Here is a 12463-nt window from a genome sequence, read left to right as displayed (position 1 = left end):
CCACACAGGAGGCAGGGCAAGGGAGGAGGGGCAAATAGAGAGCGGGAAGACAGGATGGCAGTTAGGTCCAAGAGGAGGTGCAAGGAGAGGGCAGCCAGAACCAGTTTTAGGTGCAATTCTCAAACCAAATACCATCTCAAAATACTTAAGTCCTGAATTGCCACCATTGCAAAGTTACAAGTACAAAATGTTTTTACTTTGTTGCCCTTACCTGTGCAGCGGAACTTCTTGCCTTTGACTTGACTGATGCGCTTGTTTGCCAGTCTTCTGGGGTGGCTGCAGCGCGCCCCGCTGGTCTCGATGGGGTTGTCGAACAGAAAATCGGCCAGCCACTTCAGGTGACAGTCACACATAAAGGGATTTTGGGCCAAATGACTGAGTGGGGAAAGAGATCGCGTTTGTCACTAGGTTGTTTATTCATTCAAGGGGTATCAAACTTGTGGCCCGTGAGCCAGATACCGTACGCCGCATCATTTTATGTGGCCTGCAAAAGAAAACTACCTGCAGCGTGGTTTTTGTTTTTAATTAAACACAACAAAATAGGAGATATGGTGAAAACTTTTTTTTTTTTTTAATCCCATAAAGTATTCTTTTTAAAAGAAAAAAAACAAAAAACAAAAAAACAAATATACTTATACATATACATACTTATATACTGTATATACATGACATATTTTAACAATACTTACAGTGTTTTGATGGAGCGCAGTGGTGTAAAAAGTCCCTTGCTAATAGTTTGTAACTTGTTGTCATACAGTGACAGCAGGTTGAGGTTTTGCAAGTCCTGGAAGGTGTTGACGCGAAGACAGTTGATCTTGTTTGCGTTCAGGAGGCTGAAACAAAGCATTTAAACAACTTTCACAATATACAATGTGAGATATTTTTACTGACAGAAACGCATTGTTAGCATCTTCAAGGCAGGTAGGAGACACAGGATATAACCTTTGTCTCTATCGGACCCAAATGTGCAGAAAAAATGAGCGGCTGGATTGGCCCATCTTCATTGTCTTTGCCTGACTTCACTTTACGAGGGAAAAGCCTCAGAACGTTAGCAGTTTCTGCCGGCAGACTGCAGCGTTTGCAAGGACCATATGTCATACTTATGTTGAATTATTTATTTATTTTGACCACATCCTGCAACACTGCCGCAGTTTTGAATGTCACCTCACAAAGATTTTTCACAAGCACACAGAATAAAGTTATAAAGATATAAATTTGTTCTCATCATTTATATTTTTACACTTATAGACCTGATGTGACACTGTATTTTAGAACACTATAGATTCAAGTACTTACAGTAGCTGCAGAGACACCAGGCCATCAAACAATCCTTTTGGCAGTTCGGTGATTTTGTTGCCATACAGCACCCTGCATAGGATAGAGTCATGTGTGATTTACTTTCATTTTACTCCAGGCTTAACATTTTAGCCTTTAATGTGCATTGGAACAAAAAAAAAAACAATATGCTGAGAAAATTTGGGACAGGGAAAATGACATAAGTTATGCAACTGAAACAGCACATGATTCAATCATCATTTGGACTAATTACAAAGATAATCTTTTTATTTTCATTACAGATGACAGAATTTAGAGAATATTTACTGTGTTTTTTTTGTTTTTAATATTCATTTTTTTACTATTCTAATTATGACATATAAAATATAAGTAAATATATACATAACAAATAAATGGGACAATATTTACTATTAAGAGGCTAAAATAAGACGATTTGGTCAATTTGTAGGTCAAAAATGTCGAAAATAAATTTAAAAATGTGATATTTACTATTTTTTTATATATTATATTTACTATTTATTTGTACTATTTTTTCCTTTTTTTCCTAATAAAATATGTATACATTTTTCAAATAAATAAGATACATAAAATAATTAAAACAATATATTAAAGACGATTTACCTTTTTTTTTGCCTACATTTTTATTAATTTAAAAATAATCAGTAAATACAAAATTGAATTACATCTGTAAACCCCATCCAATGGTGCCTTGTGATACGAGATGATTTGTCCCGAAATTCAAAACACTTGAACTTGAAACATATTTCTGTAACGTACTCGTCACTTAGGAACACTTGCTCTACGTCAGTGCTTCTCAATTATTTTCTGTTACGCCCCCCCAAGGAAGACGTAAATGTTTCGCGCCCCCCCCAACTCTCTGCCGCCACTGTAAATAGTATCATTCGTCTATATTACTATTATAAGTACGCCTCAGCCTAACATTGTGTCCTTTTTTTTCTATTAAAGAAAAAAAGTAACATAGATCAACTTATAATAAAGTATAACTTTTTTAACATTGTGTTGCTTGTAACAGAAAAGACTTAATGCGCATCAATTTGCCTGAAGTTAAAAAAAAAAAAAACAAAAAATGTCACATCCAAACTGTAAAAATACACTCAAGGTACATTTTTGACCATTTGATACTGAAAAATAAAATGTAATAAAATCAGTAAATAATAACAAATTCAAATTGATTAGAAACATTTACTCTTCAGGACAACATGCCAAAAAATTTGACCGAAAAAAAACAAAACTGAATAGAAGGGGGGAAAAAGGTCTCTGGACAGAAGGAAAGTTTTTATTTTCGCTGATTCACCACAGTGCTCACTGGTTTACTGATATAACACTGACAAAGCGGGACGATTGTGACAATTGGCAATATTCGGCACATTTTCGCTGAAAAACAATCAAGCGGCTTGTCAATGAGATTGAGGTCTAATGTCTTTAAGTGGCGTCTTAACTGATTTGGCTTCTCCGCTATAATCATTTTTAGACTCAGTAAACAGTGGTCTTTCCTCATTTCCCACTATATTAAAAGTCAAAGGCAAACGGCCCGAAAAAAAGCGCATTCTCGGCGGCCGAGGGAGAACCGTAGGTGAGGGCGGTGGTCGTGACGATCCCAAGCCGAAAACGGCACTTCTCGGCCGGACACGTGAGAAAGACAGTGGGTCGCTGCGTGAGTCCAGCTCTGCATGAGTCTCTTCCGTGTGCTCTTGCTTACTTCAAAAATACTGCACGCACTTTGAAAATGAGAGCGCCACTGCCACCCACGGAGTGGATGTGCAAGTACACTTTATTCTAGTACGGCAAAAAAAAAAAAAAAAAAAAAAAGCATGTTCCCCGAGGTCACTCGCGCCCCCCCTGGCATCGCTCTGCGCCCCCCTGGGGGGGCGCGCCCCACCATTTGAGAAGTACTGCTCTACGTAGAGGATAAGGAATCTTCACCTCATACCTCAAGGCACAATTACATTGTCTGCTAACAACTATTATTTTCATTTTTTTTTTTTTTTTTACGTTTTTTGTTTAATTTTGTTTAACTCAATGGCTGCCATTAACGGCAATAAATGTCCAAACTATTTAGACTGTGTGGGCTGGCAGCGATGAGACAATCACTTCCAGACCCTCCTAGTTAAAATGGATTGGACATCTATCGCCGTCAATGGCAGTGAAACATGATCACTCATTGCTAGCCTTCCTAGTTGAAATAGATTGTATGTCTATAACTCAATGGCAGTGAATGACTTAATGATCAAAATCCGAGGTTGATATGCTGTGCTCTATTCCACGCGACCATTGACTTCACTTGAGTGATTTCAATTTTTACCCCATCACGCCTCAGCTCTCCTACCCTGACAGAGGCCATGTCTTAATGTCTCAATGTGTGTGTGTGTGTTCACCTTGCCCGCCCTTTCTTGTCCGTCTGTCCGTCTCATTTTCACGCTCCGGATTGATTCAAATTAAACTGTCCTTCATGTTCTTATCACGCGCGCCCCTCTTAGAGACGCGCAAACAACACACGCGCTTGCTGATTACAAGCACAAACCTGGCCACACAAATCAACTAATTGGTGTGCGTTTGTGTGTTTCTCCCCCTTTGGGTGTCAGCTACAATATTCGGATTTGCTAAATGAGTGGAAATGCAATTACTTCGAGCAGTGACGGGCCGTGAATTCGGTACATGGGCCCTTGGTGGGGACTTACTTGACTTAATCTACCTTTCAGTATCACCTCGACTACCTTGGAGTTAAAAAAAACAAAAAAACAAAAATGCAGAATCAGCATTCATCTAATGATATGATTAAAGCGTTTCGTCCCCAAAACCAGGGCTTTAGTTTTTGTTGTTCATGGAGATCTCTTCTGAATAAGAAATACTGTGCTCATGTTGCTTGCCATTTTTATTTTAGTGTATGATTTTGATCCAAAGCATAAGCAGGTATATGTATTAACATATATAGAGTATATTTAGATAAAGAAAGCAAACCAAATAACATTAAAAAATAAATAAATAAAAATAAAAGAGGATATGGACAACATCTCTAAATAATTATAGCAGCATAATAGTTGTCAAATAAATTGATAATCGAGTAGTTGTCAATTACCCGTATTGGCCCGAATATAAGACGGTGTCTTTTGCATTGAAATAAGCGTGAAAAAGAGGGGGTCATTGAAGTGATGTTCTATCATGACAGATCTCAGCTACTCTCCCCATTCACGACGATAGATGGCGCCACATATTATTGAAGCGATGTTCTGTCATGATAGATCTCAGCTACTCTCATTATTTTTTTGCAATGTTTTTCCTTATTCAGATTTGTTTCAAGACTACAGTTACAGTTGGACTTCACTTTGATGGTTAATGCACTTTAGGGATGTCCCGATCCAGGTTTTTGCACTTCCGATCCGATACCGATACTGGCCGATACCGATACCGACCTATCTGAGCATGTGTTAAAGTTTAAAGTTATTTAGCCTCCTTACTTAGTTGTCAGACTCATGTTGAAAAAGGTTTTAGTACTCTTGAGAACAACTAGCCAGCTGAATCAGGTGAGTTTGAATAACACACAACGGTTGGTAACAAGAAACTGACCTGTTTATTCAGTGACACAAACAAAACATTATAAATAACAAACAGAAATGGCATAGTCAGTCAGTAAAACGTGCAAATAATATTGTAAACTGTCTTAAAAAAGCAAAACACACCAACAACCTCAGTGGAAAATCCCACAAATCCCCCAAGCTATTATATTAGATGCTTTTAATGTTTCGTGCATTAGTTACAAAAATTGTATAAAAAGCCTCTCAGGTTTAAATAAACGACTATTTCAGTATCAACTTAACATTTTAAAACAGTAAATAAAATACTCAAGTCCCCATTCTGTATCAGCAGCTTTAAACTACATTCAATTCATTTAATTTTGCGAATCAACTGTTAAAAGTTGTTAAAATTGCTCCCGTTATTCCATAATTTCCCTTCTGTCTACTTTCGACATGTGAAAGTTTTAAAACTGTTTTGAAGATAGATTCAAGTCAAGATTTTGCCGATTTAGGGGTATTTTAAATAAAATTAGTTCGCCTGGAAGGTTCACAACAGCCTACTAGGGAAGTCTTCTGCTTTAAGATGGCAGCTGTTTAAAACGCATCTGGTTTTCAATACTTCAATGTTGCTAACGCAGTCGAGTCTGTCGTTTTGCATCTAGTTCTATATACATATGATATCTATTATCTCCAGTGAAACGACGTTGACGTAGTTTGTAGCGGCTGTCAGCAGCAGTCAGGTATTCTTGTGTTTTTTTTATCCAGCGGCATGAGTTGAGCTAAAGCCGTGGGTTGAGCATTGGCATTACCCGGGTCTATTGCTGCGTTCCAGAAAAGTGGGATGTCGGACTTTTTCGACCTCCAGCTAGGAAAATATCATTGGAACGCCACTTGAACTGGGAGGTCCAAGTCGCGAAGTCTGAGAAAAAATAACTACCCCGACTTCTAAGTTGTTTCAATCTGACGTCTCTGGACAAAATGGCGCTCATGAAAACGTATTGAATGATAACACAATAATGAAGTAAATCAAGTTTATTTGAGATGCCATGTATTTTTTTCTCATACAGTGAATTATCTTTGTTGTGCTATGTTTTTATATTGACGATCAGCAAAGGATGTAACTAAAAAAAAAGCATTTTACAGTGCGGGCTATAAAGCATCTGTCGTTTTTCCTCTACTATTTGATCGCTTATAGGAAGGCAGGTTCGCTGGAGGTCAAAATGTCTTTGGATGGCCAAAATAAAAAACACCTCGTGGCGATCAGCCATCTTTGTTGTTTACATTTGCTTGGAACGCTTTGAGGTCGGAACTGGTACCTTCCAAGTGGGATAAATCCGACTTCCCACTTCTCTGGAATGCAGCATAAGTGTTGGATGGTGCGTCTTTACTCACGAGAGATAATGGCTCGTCTGGAATGCAGCATAAGTGTTGGATGGTGCGTCTTTACTCACGAGAGATAATGGCTCGTCATCTAGAATGAATTCTTCGGCAATGACTCTTGTTATTCCCTGGGCTTTGGGACTGTTGAGTGCCAGTTTGTCACGCATAGCAAAAGTTTCTGCCAGTGTTAGCTGCGTAGGAACTTTCTTTTTGTCTTCGGTTTTCTTAACATACTCCTTATATTGTTTGTGGTGGTATGTCGCTAAATGCTTGATTAGGATGGTTGTATTAAAACTTCTTACAGCTTTACCACTACGCTTGACTTTATTGTGGCATATGTTGCACTCTGCCTCTTCGTCTTTGTCGTCCTTTAAAGTGAAATGATCCCACACAGCTGACATTTTTACCGATAAAGTCTCTCGGTAAATTGGGAGATGGTAATGTAAATGTAGTGTGTTGAAGGTGTGCCGTAAAATGCGGACCGGATTTTAGGGAAACCGAAGCAAAAACTGGAATGGATTAGGTAAATCGGTGCGCTGAAAAACCCGGATCGGATTTTGAAAAAAAAAAACTGGATTGGAAGTCTGAATCGGAATTTTTCCGTGTTCTGATCCGATAATGATGCACATTTTTTTGCCCATATCGGCGTCCGATCTGATCCAAATATCGGATCGGGACATCTCTAATGCACTTATTGCAATTTTGTTGTTTGGTTTATTTACATTTCAAAAACCAGAAGCCATTCATTTACGAATGTGATTGCACTTTAGTTTTCATATTTAAATGCTCAGATATTAAGATTTGAATGAGACAAAATAACATGCTTTTTCTCTCAATTATATTGTTATAATCATTTGTTTCGGATGTACTATAATTATTTTCTGTATAAAAATGAATTTGGTGTTCAAAAATTTTTTCCAACTTGAGTCTTGAAAAAGAGGGGGTCGTCTTATAGTCAGGGCTGTCTTATATTCAGGCCAATACGGTAATCATCAATTTTTTTTTTTTTTTTTACGAATCAGAGAACACCTCAATGATGGCTTTATCACAAACTGTTTGCTAATATAGTTTAAATTAACTGCTGGAACTGGATTCTGCAATGGGCAGATTAGAATGACATGGCAACAAATGACAGCTGGAATCTGATTGGATATTTGTTTTTTTAATTGTCTACAGTTAATCAAAAGAAAATAAAAATAATTGAGACTCAGGTAAAAAATATTCTGGTCACTTACAGGGAGGTGAGCGAGCGGAGACCACTGAAGGCATCGGCTGCAATGTCGGAAATTTGGTTCTTACTCAAGTCTCTGTGGGAGGAATACAGTGATGGGGGAGTTAGCGCTTTAGTGATAGAGACGTCCTCGAACTGTCAGCGACAACATACATCAGTAAAGGTCAAGGAAACGCGCGCAACTGAGGAGAAAAGGAAAAGTAGGTGCGAGTAAATGAGTTGGCGGGTGACGGACAGGCAGACGGGATTAGTCCTTGCAAATGGCAGCAGTCATGCGATCGGCGGACATTTGCATGAGGGTGAGGGAATTCCATAAAGAGCCAAATGCCTTCATGTGTGGATGTTGAAAACTTTTTACAGCGTAGAAGACAAAAAGTCAATCCGTTATGGACATACTTACATTCTCTTAAGCTTCTTGTAGGACGAAAAGGCTCCTGGTGGGACACTTTTGATCAAGTTCTGCTCCAAACGACTGAAAAGACACAAAGAACAGAGAAATATATGAACATAATTATCAAGTACAGTATCTCCATTTATGAAAACCAAAAATGAGATGATTATGCACTAACTGGACTAAAATGAATTTTGATTTAAGCTTGTTTGTTCACTCAAACTGGGAAACAGAGCATAAAAGTACGACGACAAAGTTGGCACGCGCGATAATTCATGCGTGTCTGGCAGCAGTACTCTGCTAATATTCGAAAATTTTTGCAAAAACAAAACATTTTGCACGCTACTTTCCCGCTACCAGACTGATTACACTGGCATCATCCCCACATGGCTTCTTTTGGAAAAACGCACTGTGGTTCAGCAGCATCCAGCTCATGTATTGTTAATGGCAGCTCGTTTGGAGGGCGTGAAGATGGAGGGTGAAGGAGGAAAAGCTGAAAAGAGCCAAGGCTAGGAGCTGGGTCAGCTGTCAGCATGATAAACACAATCCAAAGAGATCCTCTTCTCTTCCGCTTTAACCGTATTCACAACCTGTTGTTGACCTCCACACTTTTCACATCCATCCATCCATCCATCCATGCAGACATGCTTGCCAAGGTGAAAAGCAGTTGCAGTGAGAAGCTGGCTTGAAACAATCTTGAATGAAATATTTATACTTTTTGGGGACAGTATTGCGAGATAATATGTTCAGAATGTAATACTGATTATAAAAGCTTGCGCAACTATTCAGGTACAGGTGAGAAAATCAAGGCATGGGGGCCACATCTGGACCGCCAGATCATTTTGTGTGGCCCGTGAAAGTAAATCACGTGTATTAACGTCATGTTTTTCAAGTCAGAAATAAGAAAACATTTACTGTTTATTTATCTAAAAAAAATAAAATAAATGAAATACATTCAAATTTTACTAAACAAAATTATGTTTTCCTTTTTTAATGCTTCTCACTGATTGTGATAGACATCCAATTGATTTTGACTGGGAGGGTTAGCAGTGATTATTTATCGGTATTTATAAAGAGACCATATACAAAAAGATTGTTTACTGTTCCTCCTTTTTTTCATTAAAAATTTCAACTTAAAATAATAGTAATTAATTAAAAGCAAAATATGTACTTTTGTCCCCACTTTAACTGAAAATGTAAAAATGGATAGGATAATATTTCCTCTTTCCTGTTTTTGTTTTTTTATTTTCAAAAAAATATATAAATAAAAAGACCAAAGAAAAATAAATAACATTACAAAAATAATGACATTTCTTGTTATTTTCTTTTAACTCAACACATATATGTGAAAATGAATAGAAGAGAGAACATTTCCTGTTTTCCCCTCTTTTTCACCAAAATAAGTAAATGAATGCAAAAATAAAAATGAAAAGCAAAGAAAACCTTTGCCCTTGAGAGGATAAAAATTCTGGCCATTAAAATTACTATCAAAATATTTGTCGATTCATTTGATAATCGATTAGTTGTCCAATCATCATTTCAGCTCTTGTTTGCAGACTGACTCATAACAACAATCCGGCAGAAGACAAAAATGATCCATCCATCCATCCATCCATCCATCCATCCATCCATCCATCCATCCATCCATCCATCCATCCATCCATCCATCCATCCATCCATCCATCCATCCATCCATCCATCCATCCATCCATCCATCCATCCATCCATCCATCCATCCATCCATCGCTTAATCCAGGGTCGGGTCGTGGGGGCAGCAGCTTTAGCATGGAAGCCCAGACTTCCCTCTCCCCAGCCACTTCAACCAGCTCCTCCGGCGAGATCCCAAGGTGTTCCCAGGCCAGCTGAGAGACATGGTCTCTTCAGTGTGTTCTGGGTCGTCCCCGGGGCCTCCCGCAGGTGGGACATGTCCGGAACACCTCTCCAGGGAGGCGTCCAGGAGGTATCCGAACCAGATGCCCAAGCCACCTCCATTGGCTATTCTCAGCACGGAGGAATAGCGGCTCGACACAGACTCCCTTCTGGATGACTGAGCTACTCACCCTGTCTCTAAGGGAGAGCCCGGACACCCTGCGGAGAAAACTAATTTCAGCCGCCTGTATCCGGGATTTTGTTCTTTCGGTCACGATCAGCTCGTTACCATAGGTGAGGGTAGGAATGTAGATCGACTGGTTGATCGAGAGCTTCGCATTTCGGCTCTGCTCCTCCACTACGACGGATCGGTGAAGAGTTCACAATACTGGAGACGCTTCACCTATCACCCTCCCACTCCCTCCTACCCTCACTCTTGAACAACACCCCAAGATACTTGAACTCCTCCACTTGGGGCAGGATCTCATCCCCGACCCAGAGAGGGCATTCCACGCTTTTACGGCTGAGGACCATGGTCTCGGATTTGGAGTTGCTGATCTTCATCCCAACCACTTCACTCTCAGCTGCTAACCGCTCCAGTGAGAGTTGGAGGTCACGGCTTGATGAAGCCAACAGTAACACATCATCTGCAAAAAGCAGAGATGCAATGCTGAGGCAACCAAACCAGACACCTTCAACGCTTCGGCTGCGCCCACTCGGACTCAATGTTCCCCACCTCCCCCGGGACAAGGAAGAAGTTGGGTGTCTCTCTCTGACAGGGGATTCTCCCAAATGTTCTCAGCAGACCCTCAAAATATATTTGGGCCTGACAGGTCTGGCCAGCCTCTTCCCCCACCATCAGAGCCAACACAGCACCAGGTGGTGATCAGTTGACAGCTCCGCCCCTCTCAAAAAGGAGCCTTAAGCCTAAATTCAGGGCTAAGCATTTTAAAACAAATTTCGGTGTCGACGTCAAATTCCCCAATTCAGATTGCAACCATGAATGCAGCCATGTTGTTTTCTTGGCTCGCATGCATCTCTCTAATTGATTATTCCAATGTACAGGTATCTACAAATTAAAGGAAGCGCAGATATTGGTAAGGACAATGTAGACTATACATTGGAAGAGATATATCCTCTTCCTCTTTGCAGGAAGTGACACAAGGTTGAGACAAAGGCACTTAGAGGCTTAACACAATAGAACACATTAAAGGGAAGTCACTTTCCAGCACAATGAAAAAATCTATAAGGCTGAGGTGACGATTAGATGATGATTGAAACATGGGGGACATTGACTTGATTTGCGCATGCACTATGATCCATACTGCCAGCGTGCAGAAATTTGACATTGACCCAAGTGATGTATTGGGACAGATATGCAAGTAAATCAAAATGCCAAGTAGACATTTTGACATATTTAACACCAACTTGCTGGGAAATAGTTGGGTATTATTTATTTTTTACCTAGAAAAAAAACACAAATTGAAACATTTGGATTGTCTATGAAGAAAAAATATAACATTTTCAAGAATGAAGTTGTACGTTTTTTTTTTAAGTTGTATATTTTGCAAAAAGGCATATATTGTGTGATTAGGTCTTAATTCAAAAACTAAAAAAATGTAGGTTTGTACTGTTAGCTTTTTTTCTTAAAGTTCTGATCTGATTAAAAAAAAAAAAAAAACATTTTTAAAAAGAAGATTTTTTTTTGCCAATACTGATTCGAAACCTAGGTTTTCAGACCATTAAAAATAATGGGGGAAAATAATGCAACCAGTAAATGACTAATCATACTTTTCTGTATTAAAGTGAGAGCTGCTTGTGCCTCCTTGAGAGGCAGCTTTTGTGTTGGATTATGTATGTGATACAATCCGCAAGAGGACAATGTATTTTGTTATGTGGGTGAAGGAGTCCACAATATAAATTCAACCTCAACTTAAAAGTAATTTTCTTCGACTACAGTTCAAATCAAGTTGAAAGCATCTCCCAGTAGATTATCCTTACGCAGTGTAGGAGTACCGATATGATTATCAAGTGAATTCAACAAGCATTTTTACATCTCCATGATGCCCTCCGGAAGGTTGCTGGGTATCTCCATCAGGCTTTTGCGCCGACAGTCCACAATGTTGTTGTTGCAGGTGCAACTGGGCGGGCACACTGCCACTAGGGGCGCACATGTCCTTGGCTCTGTGAGGACGGGACCTGTAGACGAAGGCAATCGCAAAAACGTATCAGTAAATGTAAATATTCAACACAGAAATTCACAGCACGGCGAATTCTGATCAGGTCGTGCAGGAAGAAGCGATGAGGCTAATAAAGAGAAAGCAGCCTGACAGTCCATTAGCTGCAAGCTGAATCAGGCGCTTCTAAACATTGATAAGAAAAGCCTTTCTTTTGGCTGAACATGCGCTTTTCTGCATGGTGTCACAGTTAGAATAGACGCCTTAATGCTGAGCTGCCTGAGCTCTTTGCGATAACACCGAAGGTAAAAGGGAGACCATGACAGGATGTTAAAGTCAGAGTTGGGTTGCGTTTAACGGCTTCAAAATGATGCAAAGGTATTTGACCGTGATTATGTAGTTAAGCAAAGATGTTTTGGATAGGTCTTCCTAAAGTTATGACTGATCCTCTTTTCACGTTTTTAAACTAGTAGATGTATTTAAAAAATCTGCACTGAAACTAGACATACATTTGTTTATTACCTTGTCAAAAATAATGAAAAAATGAAATAAAAATAGAGAAAAAATATATTTTAAAACCAAGGAA

At 39.2% G+C, this 12463-nt stretch overlaps 1 protein-coding gene across 3 annotated transcripts in view; it reads right to left on the bottom strand.

The window, feature by feature from the left end:
- slit3 (slit homolog 3 (Drosophila)) overlaps positions 1 to 12463 on the bottom strand; it is a 399629-nt gene that overhangs the window by 104661 nt on the left and 282505 nt on the right. For all 3 annotated transcript variants that reach the window (XM_057849631.1, XM_057849630.1, XM_057849632.1), the window contains 6 exons: positions 11755 to 11899; positions 7841 to 7912; positions 7445 to 7516; positions 1297 to 1368; positions 690 to 833; positions 212 to 375 (listed from right to left, as the gene is read on the bottom strand). In XM_057849631.1, coding sequence (XP_057705614.1) covers positions 212 to 375; positions 690 to 833; positions 1297 to 1368; positions 7445 to 7516; positions 7841 to 7912; positions 11755 to 11899 — 669 coding nt within the window. The remainder of the gene's footprint in view (positions 1 to 211; positions 376 to 689; positions 834 to 1296; positions 1369 to 7444; positions 7517 to 7840; positions 7913 to 11754; positions 11900 to 12463) is intronic.

This window comes from Corythoichthys intestinalis, chromosome 11 (genome assembly GCF_030265065.1).
Source record: "Corythoichthys intestinalis isolate RoL2023-P3 chromosome 11, ASM3026506v1, whole genome shotgun sequence".
Classification (NCBI taxonomy): domain Eukaryota; kingdom Metazoa; phylum Chordata; class Actinopteri; order Syngnathiformes; family Syngnathidae; genus Corythoichthys; species Corythoichthys intestinalis.
This window is presented reverse-complemented; position numbering and strand designations above follow the sequence as displayed.